The 22699-nt window shown below is 43.8% G+C and overlaps 9 protein-coding genes across 9 annotated transcripts; 3 read left to right on the top strand and 6 right to left on the bottom strand.

The window, feature by feature from the left end:
* Positions 1-628: 628 nt before the first annotated feature.
* L199_008353 (uncharacterized protein) lies at positions 629-2494 on the top strand (the record flags this gene model as incomplete). Its single annotated transcript, XM_064894034.1, has 3 exons — positions 629-1549; positions 1654-2274; positions 2435-2494. 3 exons carry the CDS (start codon positions 629-631, stop codon positions 2492-2494), a joined length of 1602 nt encoding a protein of 533 aa, XP_064750106.1.
* Positions 2495-2989: 495 nt separating this feature from the next.
* On the bottom strand, positions 2990-4170 carry L199_008352 (uncharacterized protein; the record flags this gene model as incomplete). The annotated part of the gene is made up of 2 exons (XM_064894033.1): positions 2990-3705; positions 3783-4170. The coding sequence occupies 2 exons, from the start codon at positions 4168-4170 to the stop codon at positions 2990-2992; spliced, it is 1104 nt and encodes a 367-aa protein (XP_064750105.1).
* A 701-nt stretch (positions 4171-4871) lies between these two features.
* Positions 4872-5852, top strand: L199_008351 (60S ribosomal protein L10; the record flags this gene model as incomplete). Its single annotated transcript, XM_064894032.1, has 5 exons — positions 4872-4918; positions 5006-5287; positions 5368-5430; positions 5523-5724; positions 5796-5852. The coding sequence occupies 5 exons, from the start codon at positions 4872-4874 to the stop codon at positions 5850-5852; spliced, it is 651 nt and encodes a 216-aa protein (XP_064750104.1).
* Positions 5853-6203: 351 nt separating this feature from the next.
* L199_008350 (uncharacterized protein) lies at positions 6204-6531 on the bottom strand (the record flags this gene model as incomplete). Its single annotated transcript, XM_064894031.1, has 2 exons — positions 6204-6329; positions 6421-6531. 2 exons carry the CDS (start codon positions 6529-6531, stop codon positions 6204-6206), a joined length of 237 nt encoding a protein of 78 aa, XP_064750103.1.
* A 92-nt stretch (positions 6532-6623) lies between these two features.
* On the bottom strand, positions 6624-7370 carry L199_008349 (uncharacterized protein; the record flags this gene model as incomplete). Its single annotated transcript, XM_064894030.1, has 1 exon — positions 6624-7370. The coding sequence occupies one exon, from the start codon at positions 7368-7370 to the stop codon at positions 6624-6626; it is 747 nt and encodes a 248-aa protein (XP_064750102.1).
* Positions 7371-7663: 293 nt separating this feature from the next.
* L199_008348 (uncharacterized protein) lies at positions 7664-9709 on the bottom strand (the record flags this gene model as incomplete). The annotated part of the gene is made up of 12 exons (XM_064894029.1): positions 7664-7719; positions 7813-7915; positions 7990-8197; positions 8273-8331; positions 8402-8503; positions 8565-8599; positions 8669-8812; positions 8880-8914; positions 8979-9037; positions 9110-9421; positions 9508-9627; positions 9698-9709. 12 exons carry the CDS (start codon positions 9707-9709, stop codon positions 7664-7666), a joined length of 1245 nt encoding a protein of 414 aa, XP_064750101.1.
* A 692-nt stretch (positions 9710-10401) lies between these two features.
* L199_008347 (uncharacterized protein) lies at positions 10402-14955 on the top strand (the record flags this gene model as incomplete). Its single annotated transcript, XM_064894028.1, has 25 exons — positions 10402-10416; positions 10524-10533; positions 10606-10678; positions 10753-10813; positions 10868-10957; positions 11018-11157; positions 11231-11333; positions 11404-11479; positions 11531-11694; positions 11752-11942; positions 12002-12065; positions 12135-12412; positions 12479-12523; positions 12587-12706; positions 12766-12876; positions 12930-13144; positions 13217-13324; positions 13409-13499; positions 13553-13646; positions 13699-13846; positions 13915-14047; positions 14121-14279; positions 14472-14674; positions 14746-14817; positions 14912-14955. 25 exons carry the CDS (start codon positions 10402-10404, stop codon positions 14953-14955), a joined length of 2808 nt encoding a protein of 935 aa, XP_064750100.1.
* A 395-nt stretch (positions 14956-15350) lies between these two features.
* Positions 15351-20282, bottom strand: L199_008346 (uncharacterized protein; the record flags this gene model as incomplete). The annotated part of the gene is made up of 18 exons (XM_064894027.1): positions 15351-15777; positions 15859-15979; positions 16052-16555; positions 16614-16780; positions 16843-16976; positions 17032-17333; positions 17389-17449; positions 17506-17567; positions 17618-17763; positions 17827-17951; positions 18018-18122; positions 18176-18422; positions 18474-18616; positions 18676-18793; positions 18858-19209; positions 19290-19689; positions 19782-20195; positions 20262-20282. 18 exons carry the CDS (start codon positions 20280-20282, stop codon positions 15351-15353), a joined length of 3849 nt encoding a protein of 1282 aa, XP_064750099.1.
* A 320-nt stretch (positions 20283-20602) lies between these two features.
* L199_008345 (uncharacterized protein) lies at positions 20603-22214 on the bottom strand (the record flags this gene model as incomplete). Its single annotated transcript, XM_064894026.1, has 3 exons — positions 20603-20789; positions 20887-20976; positions 21052-22214. 3 exons carry the CDS (start codon positions 22212-22214, stop codon positions 20603-20605), a joined length of 1440 nt encoding a protein of 479 aa, XP_064750098.1.
* Positions 22215-22699: the final 485 nt, after the last annotated feature.

Below are 22699 nucleotides of genomic sequence, written 5' to 3'. Positions count from 1 at the left end.
GATGGAGGTGGGAGTCTGTTCAAATGTAATGAGGCTGAGATGATTGAGGAATGTTGTTATGTTGTTATGGTATCCAAGTGGACGTGAACTTAAAGACGCATTGATCCAATGCCCATTCCCCACTTGAGATGACAGTACCAATCAATAGTCTATTCCTCCGCCCTTTGTTTCAAATCGACACTAGTATCCCTTTCTCCGAAGTCATGTACCTGATGGCATGCAGAGTACGAGACTCCGTTGATGCTCCACTGTCTGGGTAAGGATGGGATGGGAAATGGGATGCGGGATGTCTTGGAGATACAACAGGGAACAATAGGTGATCTACAAGGTACCTTTCCACCAACCTGAAACATGAAACATACTCACTTGCACTTCCCATTCACTTGGGAAAACAAGCAATGACGCTCGGACCTCTGGGAGTCAGTGAATTTCGGTGATCTCCGCTCTAGACCCACTCAAATTGTAGGCGACCGTGGGAAAAGGAGAATTTCAGGCCTAACCACGAGCGAAGGATGTTCTTGATTTCGAAGATGAAATGTCAAAACAAGTTTAGCGTTGACAACAACTATCTTGATCACTTACACTTATACCCCTACAATCCGGTTAGTACGAGGCATTCAAATTCAAGATGTCTCGAATAATCAACCGGCTCCCTCCCCTACCTCCTCCTCGAACGTGGTATACCCACTTCCCATCGAAATACCTACCCGCTTCTCCCGATAGGAACATGATCCGTAAATCGACTGGAAGGAAGCTTTTGGCGAATCCAAAGATGTGTGATGATTTTGTCAAATCGCTAAATCTACGTGAAGGAGAGGTGGTGATTGATGCCTACTCCGGTGTGGGAAGTTTGACTAGAAGTTTGTTGACTGGTGGTAATTACCTGGAGGAATCGAAGAGCTGGACATCTGCTTTAGTTGAAGAAGTATTGACGGAAGACAAAGATCAAGGTGAAGTGAAGAAGTCGGCAGGGAAGAGTAAAATGAAAAAGCAGAAGTATCCTTCCTGGTTAGAAGATTTACCTCCATCATTGTCCACTTCTATCACTAAAGTGGACAACGAACCTATCAAACCCAAATTAGTTGTATCTTCCGAAGGGTCATTGGAATTACTCGTGCGATCATTCAACTATCCACCCAAATCATCTAATCCACTAAGTACGATAGGTAGAGAAATATCTCAAGATCCATATACACGTCCTGTACCAGTCATCACCACACCTTTACATCCCAATTTACTATTATCACATTCGACAGCCTACGTTTGGCCAACATTACCTAAAATATTAGAAAACCCTTTGGTCCAAGCTTCTTTACCTGTACATAATCCCGAATTACCACCTGGGGATATAGAAGCGTATAAAAGGAAATGGGAAGATCCCGAACCTCCCATAACGATCGTTTGTCAGATGCCCGATTCGAGTATAGGCGAACAACTTGCGTCTCAGTGGGTGGGGAGCGCTGTAGGCGATCCTGGTCAGAAAAGGACTTGGATCTGGGAATGGGGAAGGATAAGGTTGGCTTTGTTATGTGGGAAGAGTCTGTATGATGTGAGTGGATGTTGAGATTTCGCTCATCTCAACTTATCTCTCAAAATCAATATAGTCTAACGAACCAAGTCATCTTGCTGACCTACACCTGTTCGCCTGCCCAGCGTATCCTCGCCCCACCAGGCTCTGTGATCCACTGTAAACTCTCTATCCTCGCCCAAGCATTATTTGATATAGTCCCATTACCACCATATCACCACGTCCTCAACGTCGACAAACAATCTAAATTCTCACACGATCGACCATTCAAACCCTTATCTGAAGTCCCTCCATCCACCGTTCCACCTAATGGTATACCCGTAAATCCACCTTCATCGATCGATTCGTTCATCCGTCCAGAACATGGTCAGCGGACATTGACATATCCATTAGACTTCTATCCTCCTGTGACTGCCGCTCAGAGGTTAATTGGTAAACCCCTAGATCGACCGGATTTATTAGGGTTGATGTTAATTCCAAAACTTCATTCACCAATCTTATCAAGTCAGAAAGACACTTGGGACTACTGTATGAGACGGTTATTCGTTAGGGATACATTAACACTAACTCAGGCTATACCAAATTTATCTTTTGGTGCTGAAACGCTCTTGGCGCATATTGAAGATCAGTCGACGGATAGATATAGGGGTGTACCGGTTGATGGAAGAAGGGTGATAAGGGATTTGAGAGTCGAAGAATGGTTGAGGATCGTGGATGTCTTTGATAATTGGGCGTTCAAACCTGATGTGAGTGATTTGTCTCTTACGGGTGTATTACCTGGGAGATAAAAGAAATAGGAGATGCAAATAAACCTACCAGACAAGTCTTCTCGAAACAAAAGGCCAACATGTTACGTGTACATGAAATATTGGAAGAATCCAGGCTGACACCTATTCTTCGTTACAGAACCTTATCCTTGATTCGGGTAGTCCCGACGAAACGAGTAGAGAAGTAGGACAAGACTGAAAGCAGAACGTCAAAGTCAAGTCAGAAAGTGAGGAATGACGATCTCAGACAAATATACATATACCCAGCACTTCATTTCCATACCAATCATACCAATTTAAGAATGACAACCATGAATGTCGCAGCATATAGCATCATGTCTTCTCATTATATTCATTAGCGTTTTCGTTAGAAAGTACAATAACTATGCAAAGGACATATACTACTCTTATCATTCTCTATGGTGATTCGTCCTTCTTTTCGTGAGATTGCATCGTCCTGGTGATTCACTTCACACGTCATTTCTTGAACAGTGAGAAGATCCTCAGATCCTTCGGTCCTCCTGAAATCAAGTCCTACGTCTAACGTGAGGATGGACGTGGATTTTTGAACCAGTTTAGACATGGGTCGATTTTCGTGTTCGTCGACTATCCTCTCCATCTGACAGCGAGTCCAATGTCTACTATCTGACTATCGACATTCCCTTTCTCTTTCCATCTATTTCTTACTGACTATTCACTGACCATTCTCCATGATCCACTTCCTTATACCCGTACTCCCCATTTTCAACTCTTTCAACTCCCCTTCATCCTGCACTCCTCCCAGCTTCAAATCCTGTTTATCAGCTATAACATCTACCACGAAGATCTCCAACTCTCCCAATCCTTTTTCTTTCCTTTTGGTATTCACAGCCTGACCTCCGGATACAGTTTCTCGGGAAACCACCAACGCATGAATATTGGGGTCGGTGGATGTAGGTCCGTATATATCTGTTATCTCTTGAACTTGCAGCGAGATTACATCCTTTTCACTTGCTCCTTCATCCGTCTCGGGCGAAGATGACAGAATGTGACTATTCTGTCGTTCGTGGTTCAGTTTAACTCCACCTAATCTCTCCAAGAAGCGCTCAACACTTTCCAACCTCTTATCCAATTTCTCTACTACCTCGTGAAATTTCTTACTACCCAGTAAACTATCCGCCATCAACCCCACGATTAATTTCTGGGATGATAGGAAGAACGATAGATGAAGGAGAAGTTTATGTCCTGCGTGAAGGTGGTCGAATGTTCCGCCTAAAGCTACGACGGCAGGACCGGGTGAGGATGATTGGTCCGATTGGCCCGATTGATCTGATGGAGGTATCTGGCCGATTGAAGATGATGTGATGGGGAAGGGGAAGGTAATTTGTGGGATTGAAGAGATTAAGGATGATATCTGAGAAGGTATGGGTACTATATCCGGATATTCAAAATAAGGTTGGACTCTTGATGATCCGATAGATATGGGAATGGAAGCCGAATGAACTCACATCCTTCAGTTACGATCACTTGATAGTCTCCTTTCTCATTACTAAACAGCTTATCTTTCAAAGAACCGTCTTCACCATCGAAATGAATCTCCACATTCATCAGTACCCTCCCAGCGATCAATTGAGCAGTGGCTAAACTAGCGTATATCCTACCTAAGAACGTCTGTAATAGCTTGAAGTTTCTGGAAGCAGATCGTTTGAGAGTGGTATATAGCTGTTGATGACTTGAAGGAGTGGTGAATAGCACGGTGAATGATTGAGTGGATGATTTCGGTAATATATCCAATATCACTGATACAACATGACTGGGGTCGGATAATGTAGAAGGAGCGAATGGAAGTAAGAGGATGGTATGATCTTTTTGCTGTATTGTGGTGTGAGAGAACATGATGCTTGGACTGGACTGGCTAGTTGTTCTTTTACTGCCGATCTTTTCTATGATCTGGTTGAGCACGCTTCACTGACTGCTATATTCTGACTGCATTGTAAGATGAAATACTCGAATAACATCTATTGCTCATTGCTTACCTTGGCGTCATATCGTCATTTCATCCGGTACCTGATACCTTTTCGGCGATCACCGCTTTCCACCATCTGTGTGACGCCACTTGCATTTTCTAGGAAACTCCGCCAAACTCCGCTTGCTCTCCACTTTCCACTATTATTCAGCAGAATACTCCCCATACACACACGCCATACGGGAGCTACCGTTGCACTCACACTCTGCTAGGAGGGAGTGGATTGGTAATCGACAATCCACTATCATCTACATTACTTATATCTTGTTACTTGATACTCTTCCTCTTTTACTCATACCTCAACACATCAACAACAGTGAGTATACCTTCCAGCACTTCAGTCAGGTTTCAAGATAGAGGAGATCAGCGTGATCATATGTGAACAGAATATGGACAGAAGGACAAAATATTAGAGAAAAAAACGGATGGCAAATATTGGATTGGAGATGACTTAGTAATCACTTTGAAAGGACTGTAGATGACAAGAGGGATGTTGGAATAGCATAGGATGATAGTGAGATTATCGTTGGACATAATGCTGACGTTTGTTCTCGATGTTTAGTTAGTCAAAATGGGTAGACGACCAGCCAGGTGTTACAGATACTGTAAGAACAAGCCGTGAGTTCTTTTTCACTACTATGATATGTCAGCATTCAGAAGAGAGCGCGAAGTCTGATTTGATTTGTTTTTGTTGGTTGTTCTCAGTTACCCCAAATCTCGATACAATCGAGGTGTCCCCGATCCCAAGATTAGGATCTACGATTTGGGTAGAAAGAAGGCTTCCGTCGATGATTTCCCCTTCTGTTGCCATTTGGTATCCGACGAATACGAACAACTTTCATCAGAAGCTTTGGAAGCTGCTCGAATCTGTGCCAACAAGTACATCGTCAAGACTGCCGGTAAAGAAGCTTTCCACATGAGAGTCAGAGTCCACCCTTTCCATGTTATTAGAATTAACAAGATGTTGTCATGTGCTGGTGCGGATAGGTAAGTTTGTCATCACTCATAATCACAAAATAACATGTCATCTTATGTACGTGGAATCTGATATTTTGTATGATATACAGATTGCAACAAGGTATGAGAGGTGCTTGGGGTAAACCATACGGTTCCGTCGCCCGAGTTAACATGTGAGTTGGAGTTGATTAGTCATCACGCAATATTGTTTTTCTCTTTGTATGGTGTGAAATCGGTAGCTGACGCAACGTTCACACCACCACAGCGGACAAGTCATCATGTCCATCCGATGCAGAGACTCTAACAAGGCCGTCATCATCGAAGCTCTCCGAAGAGCCCGATACAAGTTCCCTGGTAGACAAAAGATCATCGTCTCCAAGAAATGGGGTTTCACTCCTCTCGACAGAGCCGACTACGAAGCCCTCAAGGCCCAAAAGCAAGTCGTCAACGATGGTGCTTACGTCCAAGTGAGTTTTTGGTTTCCTCTTACTAAACATCACATTATCAATATGCTGATCAACGAATTTTTATTTGTTAGTTCCTCAAACCCAAGGGTCCTCTTCTCCAAAACCTCCGAACTGCTCAACGAGCTTAAGCTTATGCCTTTGGTTGTTAGGTAGTAGGATATAGAAGATCGGTGAGATGAGGGATTGTTGTAGCCATTCCATGCATATGGTATGATCGAATGTGGCGGGTAGTGGAATCTCTGGTTTTACGTATTTACAATTTTGACTGACGCTGAGAACATCTGATCTGACGAGAAATAATGAAGATCATCATAGGTTACGTCAGGCAAGTGATGCATATTTGATATATGTGACAATAAGCTGCAAATCTGAAGATGGAAGAACCATGAGAACAAAAACACAAAAAACCTATAGATATGATAGATCGATCTAAATTCCAGTTGAACGAAACCATTAATGAACCGTAGTACTAAGCTACTTCAAAACCTATCAACAATCTCACCCAATCTCTTATACAACCTAAACTTTGCGTTTTGTTCGAGAGTCGAAGTATTTTTAGTATAATGCTTGAAGATATCATGAATCTCGGAATCATTTTCGATCATCTATTCGAATTCAAGATTAAACATTGATGAGTTTTTTGGATTTGATTTGAAACTTTGCGAAAGCAGAGAGATCCGGGATTTTACTACTCACCTTTAATAGTAAATTCAATTTCGTATCACCCTTGGCATTCAAACGAGTCAACTCATTCGCCAAGTGATCATTTCGTCGTTTCTCCTTCTCAAGCTTTTCCTTGAAAGACATGCCATTGAACGATCCAATTGGTATCTTTCCTTTCCGAGCGAGATACTCTTCTAAAGTCAAACACCTCCTCTTTGCGGCTCCGAGTTGATCTCTTAATTGTTGACCTGGATCTTCATCCAAGGATGTTCCTCCACGTTGGTATCCATGCTTCCCAGAACGGAAGCCGGAGTTGGATTATTACTTTTTTTCTTCAGTTCGTGCTTCTTCTTTTCCAACTTTTGGGATAACTTGACTTGGACTATTAATCCTTTGTCTCCTCTTGATTTCTTTTTCTTCTGGTTTTTCGTTAGCCCAAGCCCTGCACTGGCCGGTGCAATTGGCACTTTCTTCTTCTTACTGGAGCTGGTATCGGAAAGAGATCCGGTCATTTGACTTACGGATGATGCATGATTGGACGATATATAGTTACACGGTAGTTGATGTTGAGCTGAATGATGATTTTGAGATTGACAGTTGACGAAATAAGGTTGTAAAGGATCATAGCCCAGTACACCTAATCTATTCGTATCATTTTCGCCAAGCGGTAAAGTTTGTTGACTATTATTGGTCTCCCCAAGATTCGTTTGAGTGGTACTGTTACCTGTACAAGTAGGATTGGGACTGCTGAGATTGACTTGTCTAGACGGATGAATGAAAGGTCCACTTCCTACTGGTAGAGTAGAAAGTGAAGATTGAAATTGGCTAGTTTTGAAAACGAGTTGATCCAAAGTTGACGGATCGAAACTTGTTGTTCTTTGTATGTGTGTTTGGGTATGCGTTGGTTTCGTATATGTACATTGATAATGCGTTTTTCTAGGATTATGAATTGGAAGTCGATTTGGGTTTTTAGTCGATACCATGTTGAATAAATATCTATATAGTACGGGAGTAGTGATTGTGATTGTGATTCCCCCTCAATAATCATTTATATATTTATATATGTCAGTTGTGAGGTATGTTCGATAGGGATATATGATCAAAGCGTGTTGATGGAATTGTAGAATATCAATCAACATCCACTTCAAGCCTTTTATGATAATGCATTATGTATACAAATGGAATCAACCTGTCCCTGTCGATATGCAAATTGTCATGCGAGTATGATACAATGAATAGATAGTCACTTAGGTTATGAACGATGCGAGAGTAAACACTAGGCAGAAGCGGATACGTCTTCCTTTCTAGCTTGTTCCGAAGCGAAACCGAGTCCTGCACATCCAAAGAAAGCCAAAGCCAAAGCCAACACAATCAGTCAATGACTTATGTCCTGGATTCGGATGGAAGTGGATGTAGATGACTCACCAAAGCCCATTTTGATAGCGAAATCTCTAGATCTAGTCAAAGCAGCTGGATCTTGCGGTGTGACCCAGTACTCGTCTATGATAGGTATCTGAAGGAGGTTCATCTACCACCATGATTTTTGATTATTAGCATTGATGCATCATCCACTGTGTGATGTTCGGATCGGATTGTACTCACCTTAGGTGTTATAACAATCATGGTGTTAGTCTTAACTTCCATCCAATCACTTCTCTCAAATGTTAATGGCTCAGAAGCGATCATTATGATATTTTCCCTTTTATCAGCTTTGGTCATTCTGTACAGACCGCCTTCTTGATACTCGTCGAAAGAAGTCCCGGAGGAAAAGAATAGAGATGATGCCTCGGAAGTTCGTGAAGAGATGTATCTGGTTTTCGAGAAAATTGGATTAGCCTTTCTACTCCAGTAGGCCGCGAGGCTGATACTACACTACTTGACTCACCTTGTAGCTACTACTGTCTCACCGTCGGTAACCACGAAGTTCATGAGACTAGGTCCAGTCTATCATAAGAGATATAACATTTACATGAGTTTGTTGCCCGAAAATATGTTAGAGAGCCAGTAAACTCACTATGCCAGCCTCTTTCGAAAGCTTGTTGATGAACCGTATAGTCTCCATCATTGCATCTCTAAGTTCGACATGTGAGAATGATCGAGCGTGAGGGTCTTTGAGCTGTTATCATATCGCGCAAAAGTCAGCTGATCTCCCAAATCACGTGAACTACACGACTGACCTTGGAGAGGAAAATCATGAATGCCCATTCGGAATCTATCATTACCAAATTAGATCAGCTAATCGAACTAGGAAGCGACAGCTGATGCGATCCATCGAACGTACCTGTATATCCAGAAGGATACAAGAACAACTCTTCAGGTAGAGACTGTTGTACAGCCCTTTTGATTTTCCTAAATTCGTTGATTTCTCCGTTATGCATCCACATGAGTTTATCGAACATCCATGGATGACAGTTGTCCTCGGAGGCTGTAGCGTATGATCGGATCAGCATCTGTTTCTGTTTCTAGTAAGACGGGAACTTCCGAATACTCACGGGCTCCGGCCATTGTGGATGCTCTGACATGCGCACTACATAATCATCGTATTTGTTAGCTAGCCTCTGAATTGGTTGATTCTGTATGAATTAGCTCACAAGACCAAAGCACTCCGTATCTTCTCTGCCAGCCTCGTCAAATTCGCATTACTCCAAGCCTATAACCCCGAAATCCATCAGCCTTCAAACCTCATATCTCTTCGGGACAAGATATAGTGGGGTATACGTACAGGATGTATAGATTTGAATAAACATGGTCTTTCATTCTCCAACTCCCTCTCCCTCTCTCTAGCTTTCAGTATTTCTACAGATGTCTGATCTAATCCGGCTAATGGATCCACTTGGATATCCTGCGAAGGATCATTGGGAGGTACGGGAGTAGGTATATATTCCTGGGAATGCGATGAATGGGAATGGGAGGAATGTTGACCCTCTAACGGTGTGGTAGGTTCGGGAGGTGCGGGTATGCTGGTCGCTCGAGGAAGGGTTAGAGTAGGTGGAGTTGGGAGGGGATCGTACCATCCTATACCGAAACCATCTGCCTATATTGTGCGAAATGTTATCAGCAGAATTCTTTAGTTGATGCGGCGAAGGAGAAGAAGAAGGGAAGGAGAGAAAGAGGACATACGTTCATTGGTCGACTACTTGGCATTCTCAATTTACTTTCGAATGCTTGGTTGATTATACTGTGTTTTGGTCTAGTGACCAAGTGAGAGAGCTGAATAGGCTCTGTGCCTTTGTATACGAGCTGTAGTTCGTACGTTGCAAAGTCAGCACTCCTCATCTGGCTGGATGATATGATATAATATGATACTCACGAATCGACACATTGCGCTCCAAGCTATGTTTGATAGGTCGAGGATATTGGTAAGATCGCAACTAATGTCACCTATTTATACCTGTGTCAGCGTTATTATCACACTCGATGATGTGCTCAACCTACCTTTTATCCATTTCAACTCCGATTCAGTTGTGATCCAACCGAAAGGATCATGTCCTGGTCTTCCTTATTCTTATCGGTGGTGGTTCAACTGGTTCAAAGGATGTTGAACGATGAGTGTGATGGGTAATGAATGGGTAGGTCCTTTGAAACTGTTCTCGATCCTATTCGTGCGATGTCGTGATGTTGGTTGGTGCTTTATTCCTCTTGTCGTATATATTGTGTCGATACTTGTCAAAGGTGAAAGCGATAATGATGTAGGCATGTAACACGATAGTATCGGTTATCTCGTATCAGTCACAGTTATTCCAAATCATCAACCATCGAAATAACGAATACTCAACTCATCAACACCACACACACATACACACACAGATCATTCGAACCACATGGTGGCCACGTGGGAGACTCCTCCCCCACTCTGTGCCTGAGATTGTGTATGGGTCATTGGTCGCTTGACAAGTTGGAGATGTTGTCGTGTCACTCACTATCAGCTATCCCTTCATATATCACCTCTTCGCAGCAGCATAACAATTCATAGAGGCATAGATCAATCACATACAGACAGCAAGAACCTTAAAAATGACCACCAGAGCTGTAAGTATCCCCATTTCTAACCTCCTGCACCCGCACGATCGGACCTACAGGTCACTGGAATCATTAAAGTCGTATGATCAGATTGCTGATTGTTGGCCATGTTGCAGATCGTAAAATGTTAGGTTTTATTTAAATGAAGAGCAGATCCATCCCATGCACTGTATTTCTGATGATAATGCCCTTTCTCAGCCGTTCTATCAGGAGATACAGTGATTATAAGACCGAAAGAAGCTCCCGCAAAAGGTCAACCAGCTAAAGAAAAGTGAGCGATGAGTGACATCGCAGCTTGCCTGATTCAACACTTGTGCTTTGACTAATTCTCTGAATATCACATAGACTCTTACATCTCGCCGGTATACAATCACCTCGATTAGGATCAACAACTCGAGAAGATGAGGTAAGTCAATCTACCTCATGCTTCATTCGTTCGAGCTAACGGGAGTTTTGTTAGCCATTCGCATTTTCAGCAAGAGAATATCTAAGAGCATTGTTGGTAGGCAAAGAGGTAGCATACAATGTCACGCATAGTGTATCGGGATCAGTAAATGTGCTCTGTCTTTTCGATTGAAGATCGCATAGCTCACTTAATATGGAATGATAGGGTCAAGAGAGAGAATTCGTATCGCTTTTCATCGCTCCTGCTGGACCAGGTCAACCTCCTCAAGATGTAGCTACACTGGTGGTGTCGAACGGTTGGGCAAAGTTGAGAGATGGTATGGGTGAAGGTGAAGAGGCTGTGAGGTCAGTTGTATCATGTACCAAAGCTTCCAAATTGTGTTCCTAAACTGATATCTTTTGACGGGATGTGACATAGACGATTGGGTGCGGAAGAAGCCAAAAAGAGAGAACAACTTAGAGCAGTAGAAGATCAAGCTAAGAGTGAAGGCAAAGGATTATGGGCTGAACAACCTGAAAGCGTGAGTCTATCAATGTCATCTGATGCGATTTCAGTCAATGCTGACTGATCCACTTGTTGGGAAATCGTAGCAAAGGACGGTGTCATTCCAAATGCCCGGTGATCCTCACGCCTTTGTCGCTGAGCATAAAGATAATGATATAGATGGTGAGCTACCTTCCAAGCGAGCTTTCTACCCAGCTCATCCTTCCACTATAGCTATTGTCGAGGGTGTCAGGGATGGTACTCAATTACGTGTTCGATTGTTACTCGATAAGGGTAATCATCAATTCATCAACCTCGTTCTGGCTGGTGCGAAGGCCCCAAGAGCATCGTCAGGTCGAGACAACGATACCTCGTCAGCGGAACCATGGGGTGAAGAAGTGAGTGCATTTTCAGATGCCGCGATTCAAAATTTGACGTTTCATTCTGGGGTTTAGGCAAAATTCTTTACGGAGGTTAGAATGCTCCAAAGATCCATTAAAGTCCGACTTCTCTCTGCGCCAGTATCATTAGGCGCAATCCCATTCCAATCTGGTCCTACACCTGCCGGAGCCACTAAATCTGCAAACGAGACCAACGGCTTGCCTGCACCTACTTCGGCGGGTGCAAGTATAATCATCGGTATTGCGTGAGTCAAATTCAGCCGAAAGAGGAATCAAGGTGATACTCTAGCTAATGGAAGTATAGCAAACACCCTAATGGAAATATCGCCGAATTCCTATGTGGAGCAGGATTAGCTAAAGTTATCGATGTGAGTCGATTTCAGCTATTGATCTGTGAGGAAAGCGGATGTAGCTGAATCACGGAATCGCTATTATAGTGGCACGCAGGTATTTTAGCTCCTCATGGTGGATTGGACCGATTCCGAGCAGCTGAAAAATCAGCTAAAGACAAGAAGCTGGGATTGTGGGAATCATACGGTACCACCAAATCTAATGGAACGACCAATGGAACTTCTACACCTGTTTCCAATACAAAGGGCAATGAATTTGATGCTACCGTGGTGAGGATCTGGGGTTCAGACCAATTGAGTGTTATACCCAAAGGAGATGGACAGAAGGAAAGGAGATTGCAACTTGCTTCCGTCAGGGGACCAAGGTTAGTCATCACTGTCAAGCTGAAGCCGGGGTGTTGTCGTAGCTGATGAGTATATATCACGAATAGAGGGACAGATCCCAAATCTACCTATTGGGCGAATGAAGCTAAAGAGTGAGTTAGCTACTACATTAGCGGTCGGCGCTCTTAGAAAAGCTGATCCATACGATACAATAGATTCCTTCGAAAGCGACTCATCGGAAAGACCGTTCATGTTCATATCGATTATGTCAAGCCCCGCGAAGGTGAATATGAAGAGCGGGAATGTGTAACTATCACTTATGGAAATGCGAACAAGTGAGCGATCACGACGTCAACAGAAGTTAGTTGCAGGCGTGCTGATCCGTTGTTTCTAGCAATATCGCCGAGCAGCTCATCGAGAAAGGTCTCGCTACCGTGTTGAGACATAAGAGAGACGATGAAGATCGATCGATGGAATTGGACAAACTCATTGTTGCTGAGCAGACGTAAGCTAAGTTGAAAATGTCTCTCAAAGTTCGATCAGCTAACTTTCGTACAGAGCCGTAGCAGATACGAAAGGTATCCATTCGGCCAAAGAGGTCTCATTACCACGTATTGTAGATGCTTCAGAATCAGCTTCTAGAGCCTCATCGTACCTCACTCAGTGGAAGAGACAAGGTAGACATTCTGCTGTGGTAGATTTTGTCTCGGCTGGATCTAGGTTCAAGTTGTTCATGCCTAAGGAGAATACAAAAGTCACCTTCGTACTTGCTGGTGAGCTGATTTGACCCTGTCTCCAATCTTCAAGATCGCTCAGCTAACGACTGGATACTGGCACGCTCATAGGTATAAGAGCACCCAGGACCGCTAGAAATGCCTCCGAGAAATCTGAACCGTATGGACCTGAGTCATTAAGATTCGCTAGTAAATACATGCAAAGGGATGTTGATATCGGTGAGTGATATCTATCCAAGAAGAAACCCTGAAAAGCCGACTCAAATATACGTTTATGCAAGAGCTGATGATCGATGGTTGTAGCATTCGACTCAACTGATAAATCTGGTGGATTCATCGGAGCCATGTATGCCGGTGGGAACACCAATGTAGCTGTTGAACTTGTCAGAGAAGGGTGAGTAGCTTTCTGTCTCACGAAACATGACTCGAAGCTGATCATCGTGTCAGTCTGGCCACTGTCCATCAATATTCTGCCGACTCATTGCCTTTCGGAAGGGAACTGTCAGCAGCTGAAGAAGAAGCCAAAGCAGCTAAGAAAAATGTCGGTCGCTCGCGGTATCCGACAAGAAAATTAAGCTGATTCCTGTGTATAGATCTGGTCAACATATACTGAGGAAGATACTACAACTACCAAAACGGTTGACGAATCCGGCGCGTTGGCACCTGATTATCTGGATGTATACGTATCCAGTGTGAAAGAGGATCCTTTCTCTTTCTCCGTACAGATCTTGGATAAAGATAGTGGGTGCTTCCATACGATCAATCGATCGAACGTATCGGTAACTTGGAGCTGATGTGTATTTTTGTAGGCGTAGCATCTTTGGAGAAATTGATGTCTGATTTCTCATTGCATCATAAACAACCTACCAGTAACTCACCGGCTGGATTCTCACCCAAGACTGGGGATTTGGTATCTGCCAAATTCAGTGAGGATAATCAATGGTAAGTCTTCTCTAAACTTGCCATTCTCATCTTCATGTATTGGATAATCGACTGATATCGACCACTTGATTAGGTACCGAGCCAAAGTTAAGAAAGCCTCAGCGTTGAAGAAAGAAGCTCAATTGTATTTTATCGATTATGGGAATGAAGAGACTTTACCTTTCTCCAGGATTAGACCGCTGGATAGTAAATTTAAGGGATTGCCTGGACAAGCCAAGGAAGCTAGATTGAGGTGGGTTCAGATACGCATCTATCCAATTTCCTTGGAATGGCACTATCACAGCATCTCAACTTTTTCATTCTCGATTGTCCTTCTCCTTTCTATTTTGATTCGGATCTTATATTGTGGTCTGCTCTCGCCCTGCGACTACGGAAAAAGTCTCTCGAATGTTTAACAGAGACTGATGATTCCGTATATAAACAGTTTCGTCAAGCTTGTCCCTCGTTCGTCAGAGTACGGTTCCGACGCCCTAAGGCGATTCAACTATTTCACCGAGAACCGTAAACTGGTAGCCAACATTGATCAGAAAGAAGGCAACTTGTTACATCTTAGATTGATCGATCCTTCTGATCCTAATGCTGCGGACGATCCTTTGGCTTGTATCAATGCGGATCTAGTCAGAGAGGGTGAGTACGATCATTTTCGATTGAACCATGAACGAAGTGTATTATGCTTATGTCTGTGATATTATTGGTAGGTTTGGCAACAATTGATAAATCAGTTAGATACCTTAATGCTTATCCACAGGTCAAGAGGAAACTTGAAGATGGTATGTTACATTCATCTGTTCCATCTTCAGCTAGAAAGCGACGAAGGACTTAGAGCTCAGAGTAACTGATGTATATAATGTGATGTGAACATAGCTATGGAAGGTGCAAAGAGAGATAGACTTGGTATTTTCGAGTGAGTGATTTCTCCTCGCTTTTACATAGTGAATATGTCTGTTTCCAGAGGACGATCAGTTGACGAAATGGATTGATCTGGTTTGAATAGGTTCGGCGATGTCAGTGAGGATTAATTGAACCCCATATCAAAAGATCATCTCACCTAACGACGAAACGAGAAATAAATGTATATAAACATCATTCAAAATAAAACGGAAAAGTAAACGAATAAAATATTGAAAATCGATCAATTGGTATTGTAAAGAAGCATGGGATTTGAATTACAATAATTGCATCATTTGCATCACTCGCACCCATACCAAAATCAAACAACGGTTTTACTCCATTCCATATGTTATGCTATGCATGGGTCCAGTCAATACAATACAAAAGTTCATCCATTTATCTATCCTTGCAATTACGGTCTAACCAAAATTACGTTCCCACCTTTAACACCAACTTCCTCCCTATCTTCACCCTCACCTTCAAATACACTAATCTTAGGAACTTCCATCCATCCATCGCTACTAGACGACAATGATAGAGGTATTAAAGTGAATTTCATTGTTCGTGCTTCACCTGGTTTTAGAGGTGGAGAAAGTATGATATTCCTATTACCTAACCACACAAAGTTCTCTTTCGTCTCTCCTACAATATTTACATTGGTTGCTGAAGAGGTGGGGTGAGTGTTGAGTACATTAAGATGGATATCGAATGGTTCATGTATTTTCACGGTGGGTGGTTGGGGGAGATGAAGAGTGGGAATAAGATATGATTCTCTAGGTGATTCGATGAATAATGGAGGGATAGGATGGATAGTCGTTATGGATAATTTTGATGAATCACTAAATATAATTATCACAAAGTAAGCACACTGCATGATGTATATGACATTCAGCCAGATCTACAGTGTAAACCTTACTTACCTCTTCCAGGTGAAAACTAAATTAGCAGGTATTTTAATTGGATCACCTGCCGTTCCACCTCTCAACCCGGAATTCAAAGAGAATTTAGCTGATAACGCGTAACTCGTATTTTGGTCCCAATCTGGATGAACATCACAATCAATTAGCTGAAATCTTTTCATTCACGAAAACAAATATGAAATCGTCAGCTTACCTTGAGGGAACGTATCAACATCATCATCAACCAACGAGCTCGACACAAGCTTCACGTCCTTTTCGCCACCTTCATTATTGTTGTCGTTGTCGAGCAATTCGATTTTTCCAACCCTCACTGCCCTAGGTCCAGGAACTTCAACTAGTATACCTACAATAGCATTAGCACCGGCACCGGCACCGACACCGTCACCTCCTGTACCTTCCAATCTCTGTGAATACCTGACTGCCATCTTCACTTCGAACGGTCTGAGAACAGGTATCACGGCCGTTCTGGTGATCTCCTCTGTCCTTTCGACAACTTGATCATCGGAAGTAGGAGAGAGAGTTTTGGAAGCGGGCAATTTGACCGTCGATCGTAAGGAGAAATCAAGGATCTTTGTGCCTTCCATCGGAGCGCGCAGAAAAATGGTTTTCGAGATTGATGCTGAGGGAGATAACTTGCCGAGCGGGATATCTTTGATGAGTGTAGGTGAAACTTGATTGTCCATGGTAAGCGTTGAACCTATAGAAATGAGATGTGAGCCAGTCGATCGTCGACAAGACGATTGACAAAAATTCACCATCATCCTCATCGCCATCGCCTGGCTGCAAAAAGACAGACAGCGATGTATCCATCTCCCGATCGTCCTGGTTCGTCACCTTGACAATTATTTCCACGTCTTCGCCGACAAAAGCAGACGGTACATGAGTGATTTCCACACTCAAGTCATGCGATTCGTGTATGAAGCTGCGATGAAAACGTCAGCGAAATCGGATGATTAGATATTGAATGTTCGCGAGATTGCTTACTCGATAGAAGACGCAAGTGCTTGAACAGGTACTATCGCTCCTTTCGGTGTTATCCATTCTTCCAGATCATCCGGGCTAAGGTGTATCTGCAAATCCCAAGAACCCTGCTTCAAGCATAATTTTAGACCAGATATCTAAACACATTTAACGTGTCAGCCAAGTTTTCCTGCACAAAAAACGCTGACTCACTCGGACTTCTCCCTCTACATCTCCTGTGATTTCTCCATTGATTACTAAAGTCTTCTCTACTCCCCAGTTCAAAGAAGCCTTGTTTTCCTCGTTCTGGTCCACTTTGACAAATTCTATTTGCTCTTGTGACCCTTCAGAAGCGTTGATCACTGTGTCGTCACGGTTATCGGACCAAGATATGATAAGGGATGAGAACTGGATATCACCGATAGCCACCTCTCCAGGACAGCGTAGTATTACCTGATACGGGACACTTTGTGATAAGGTAGACTCCGATTGCCAAAAGCCAGCTTGAACATTCACTACGTCACCTTATCAGCGTTGTGCCCGATCAGCCTACTTTCGCCGACAACTCACGTAGACTACTCCGTCCCTCCAAATCCACAGCGATCGGCTCCGTGGTAGACGGTGAAGTCGTCTGTCAATGAGCACTGGTCAGTACTCTTAGTCAGACTACAGTCAGTTGAATCTCACCTTCATGAGGGATAACAAATCCCCTTGTAAGGCTGCTCTTTCTTCTCCCTCAACGCCACTGTCTACAGGGGTTGTTAGCTCTATGATCTGCTTCAGCACTGGCTGAGCTCACCAGGACTCATCATCTCTACCAATAATCTGGCTGCGCTCTCCACATTCCCAGTCTGTTGAGCACATTCGTACCATAGTTTACGTATCTGTCTGACAATGGGTGACCATCTTTCTCTTTTGAACCCTTGAGAGATTCTATCGAAGAAGCTGTAATTGAACACACGAATTAGCTCCGATTCATCGCGAAAGGCTGTAGTCAGTGGAATTTACCGTAAAGCCAGATCATACTGAGCAGATTGGCAGTACACCTCTGCTATCCTAAAAGCGACAAACAGAGCCATACGGTTTTGAGCGTGATCCTGCTCTTTCAACAGAGAATACGCCTTAGTGAATAGCTATAAGATCACTCATCAGTGAATAATGTGACCATCAGCGCAGTCAATGATGAAACCTGTACTCACTTCTATCACCAAAGCTGCATGATCAACCTTCTTCTCATTAGCGAATCCAGGTGCTGTCGAGACGTAGCCCGAAGTCGATCCAGCTTCAGAGCTAAGCGCGTCATTCTGCTTGATTTCGTCAGCATATGATCTCAAGTGATAGAAATAGTCTAACTCACCTCAGCAGCCAAGGCTTCCTGGTATCTCAGCTGTCTCTGAATTGAGCAAGTCGCAGCTGTGTAATAGTAGAATGCAGGTTGCTGTAATACCTGCAAGGGATTTCCAGATGATATAGGTGTGGTATAGTAATCTGGTGGAGGTGGTGCAGCGGCAGCTACGGCAGTAGGAAAAGTTGGTGGTGCTAAAGATGCAATTCTCATTCCTGATTGTTGTGCCATCTCAAGGAGTTCGGCAAATATACGATACCTGACAGATAATATCAGCTATATATCCCATCCGAGGCTTTGGATAGCTCACTGTCTCGCGATCCAGCTCCAGAACTCAAAGGTCTCTTCCCCTATACCCCATCCTCGAGATAGATCACCGAACCGTTTCAGATGCACGAAGAACGGGTTGAGCACTCGAGGACCTTGATCATCGTATAATAGCAATTTGCATATCTGCGGATATTATTCGTAGTCAGCTTGGGTCTCCTGTCCGGACTATGAAGTCGACTTGCTCTGACAGCCACACAGTCCGCTAAGACTTTCGCTTCTGCCCATCTCTTTGTTCTAGGGGGTAAAGTCGTTGTCGACGAGAACATCTTTGCCAGCTCATTCCAACAATCTTCATAATGCCTGTAGACATGGATCACCAATAAGCTGAAAGAAGGGACAGTCACTTATGCGGTAGCTGACTCACCTCCTGGCAGTCTCAAAGTCCCCTCTGACCTCAGCAAACCATCCAGCTTTCCAATCATATCTCACTGCCCAGCCCTGCGGTCCCAGAGCTCTTGGTCCCTGTCCTTGTCCCTGCGCGGTAGTGGGAGACAGGATATTTTGGCTCACAGGCACTCTCGATCTCTTCCTTCGTACTCTCTTTGCGTGATTCGAGTAATATTCCATTGCTGAGTCGTACAGTGCATCTTGTAGGGATTGTACGAAATCCGGTAATTGGTCTGCTGGGACTGGGGTGAGGACGAATAAGGATGCTTTGGCTGATAATGCTGAGGCTCGTCGGAGGTATGATAATCTAGGATCTAGAGCTGGTGAATCTGCGCAACCAAATCAGATCGGTTTAACACAGTATAGATGACAGCTGAGCATGACGTTTGATAGTAGAAGGAGAGCTTACCTAATGTAGCTGCACTAGCCATCAATACAACCGTCAACTTAATTCCTCTTTCACCCAATCTCCTCCTCCTGTCTCCAATCTCCCTTATAAGCTGATCGTCTTGATCCTTCTCCATAGCTCTATTAGCAGCTTCTTTAGCCGCGTTGACTTCTGGATCATCACTTGAAGGAATAGGTTTAGACTCGTACAATCTTAGGAAAAGGACGAATACGGATGGTACCAGTTCGGCATGTTTCCTTACCCATACTGGTGCTATCAGACCGTCAGGATACAGCGGTGAGCTGTGTATTAAGGGTGATAGCGGCGAGTGGGGACTTGTTGGTAGGTCCGCTATGGATGATTGTGATTGCGAGGTTGAGGATGAAGAGGGATTTATCTTCCGCATGGGTAAACGGACTCCCTAGTATAGTATCAGCCATCAGCGGACAGAACATGCAGCACACCAGATCTAATAAGAGGCAACGAGATGATATGAGGAAGTGACAAACTCACCTTGTCCACTAACACAATCCTGAAATCTTTTCTCCCTTCTTGTCCTAACCATACCTTCCCTTTCCCACCCATAGGCGTCAGAGCTCCTCTGAGGTTGTATACCAGTTCCTCAAACTCTTTGTCCCTCTCATCTACATCCTCGACCTGCTCTTTGTGCTCATCTTCCGCTCTCTTCTCCTCTGAAGTGGTCAATTCGTCCAAAGGAGAAGGTAGACTATCGTTCCTTGGCGTAGGTGAGGTTATAGGCGTAGTAAGAGCTATATTCCCCGCTGTAGTCGGTTCCAACAAGCTTGAAGCTCCACCTGATGGTCGCCTATTGCTGGTGCTAGTGGTTGATGCTGATGATACTCTTCTTTCCCTTGAGATTGGGTTGAGCCCAGCTACGAACATCAACGGCTGAGGATGGGCCAGGAACTGGGATGGAGAAGAGGAAGCTGATCAGCGTAGCAAAGTCGCTTCCGAGGGTATAAGCCAGCTTACCTCATGAGGATAGGAGTTCATCTCGTCTCGTTCTATCAGAGAAGACCTGGACGAGCGATCAATTGACAATATAAGCTAGAGAAGGTAGAGAGAGACGTGATGAATGTGATGTTGACGTTATTGTGATATCTCAATGACGCGCTGACCTCCACTTGAGATGTCCACCTCTCAAAGCTATATCTGCCATATACGCATGGATGATGATTCATAACATGATACATACATGCCTATACGGCGTGTGACACATGACTTGGGTGAAGAGTCTCATGGTGCTTTGATACCTGCTTTTAGCTAAAGAAAGATTGAGATTGAACAAAAATGGGTAATATTTCTGAAAATGTCTAAACACCGGGTTTCTTCTGCGCATCATCCATTCTCCATTCACCATTCTTATCCCAGTATACCTGAGCTTCAGGCAGAATCGCAACCTTATTCCTAAAACTGACAAATCTTGGATCGTCATGATCGCAATCTTGCATGAACGTGTGATTCTTGGTATCGAAATCATTAATGTCTTTCTCCCGGACCCTACAGCGTTGGAGACGAGATTAAAGATTAGCGGTGTCTCTCACGAGCGTAACATTTCAGCTTCTCTGTAAGATGGTAAGGCCTGCATTTGACCCACCATGTGGCTGAAGATACGGGTTCACCCAATTGTTTGATAAGATAGAGTATGTCTTTCCTCCCATCAGGTAAAGTACCGATTTGTTTTTTCCTTATTGACCGTTGCAGGTGCAGTGATTTAGCATACCTGTCCTATCTCGCAGATCTGCAGCTATTTGTAACTTACCCAACGATACGACAATGCTTGCTTCTTACTACTTCTTCGTTTCTTCCATGGATATCCTTCTTGCCCTTCTCCTTCTCCTTCCCTTTCCCTTTCTCGATCGCCACAGCATGGGGATAACCAGTACGTGCTCGTTTGACGTTCGAATTCTCGTATGGATCACAAATCGATCCAGCCTCGGTTACATGTGCATATGCCGAAGTGGCATAACGATTCCTTAATGGATTGCTGGGGATGATTCGTTCACGGAGCGTTTTGCGCGGTGTTTCATTCGACTGGGAGAGAGGTCCGCGATGTAAGCGCGTTGGGGTGTTGGGATAGTGTGGCACGGGAATATCTTCATGTTCATCTTCATTATCGTCATCGAGAGCAGTGAGGTCGATCACCTCAGTCAACTTCTTATTGACAGGGATATTTCTGGAAGCAGGAACCAACGACTGTCCCGAGGTAAAGCTTGAAGAAGCGAAAGGGGTCTGACTTTTATTTTCTTCCGTCAGAGATCTAGGTTTATTTTCAGGTTTTTCGCTAGAGAAAAAATCATACGATAAAGCTTCCAATTCCCTATTTCGTTTTCTCCCTTGATTATTCTCTTTTCCCTTCTTAGTGTCCTTCCCCTTCCCCTTTCCTTCTGAGTTCTCCACCCCTTGATCTTGATTAACCACTCTTCGGATAGCTTCTTCTACGGCTTTCTCCATGTACGCTTTCAACCCGATTTTCCTCTCTTCACTTTCTTTCTTGGTCTTCTCGATTAGTGCAGCCAGTTCAGCAAGTTGTGTTTTAGTATGTTCAGTAAGTTCATTTAGTCTTGTAGTCAATGCGTTGAACAGCTCCGTCTGGGACTTAATGATATCCTGAATGACGCTTAGTGTCTCGTATAACCCAGTTCCACCATACGCGGAGTCAGTGGGATCGTCCATCTTCGAATCAGCATTAACAATGTCGATCGAGGAAGAGTTAGGATTTGCTGATGAAGCCGTTGGTGTATTTGGACGCACAAGCTCATCGGAAGAAAGCGAGGATGCAGAGAGGGGAGGATCTGTTTGGACAAGTGGAGGTGGAGGTGGAGTGTCGAAAAGGTCCTCGAGACTGTCCAAAGGGTCAGTGTCCATCGCGAGTGATATATCAGGAGAGGTTGATGTGTCGATGGGGCTTTTCTGTTCTGACATCGTGATGAGAGTGATGTTAGGACGAGGAAAAGACTGTTTTGACATGGACAGTTGACTCAGGCGATGGGGAAAGGCAGGCGCGACGCATGACATGAAATATACTATAATGTATCTGAGCACCCCATTTTAAATGGCATCATCTATTCTTCCTTCTTTCTTCTGCATCCTCTCTCGCTATCTTATTCTTGCATCTCCATTTTATACTCTGACCTCTCTTTTTCTCACTATACGTATAACGCTCTACGGCTACTGTAGCTGAAACGAAGCTCGATATCGCAAAAAAGCCACTAAAAGGAAGCTTACGTTGAAAACCGATCCATTTATACCATTACATCGTAAGTCTCCTCATCTCTAATTCACCTTTTTTTGAACCTTCCTTCTTCCCTGCCTGCTATTCAGACGAAATGATTATCCAAACAAACTATATATAATCTGTCAATCCACGGAACAGACGCTTCTTCCTGCTTCTGCGGGAAGTCGACAGC

This window comes from Kwoniella botswanensis, chromosome 3 (genome assembly GCF_036426115.1).
Source record: "Kwoniella botswanensis chromosome 3, complete sequence".
Classification (NCBI taxonomy): Eukaryota; Fungi; Basidiomycota; class Tremellomycetes; order Tremellales; family Cryptococcaceae; genus Kwoniella; species Kwoniella botswanensis.
The sequence above is the reverse complement of the archived record's forward strand: the minus strand, read 5'-3'. Positions and strand labels throughout refer to the sequence as shown.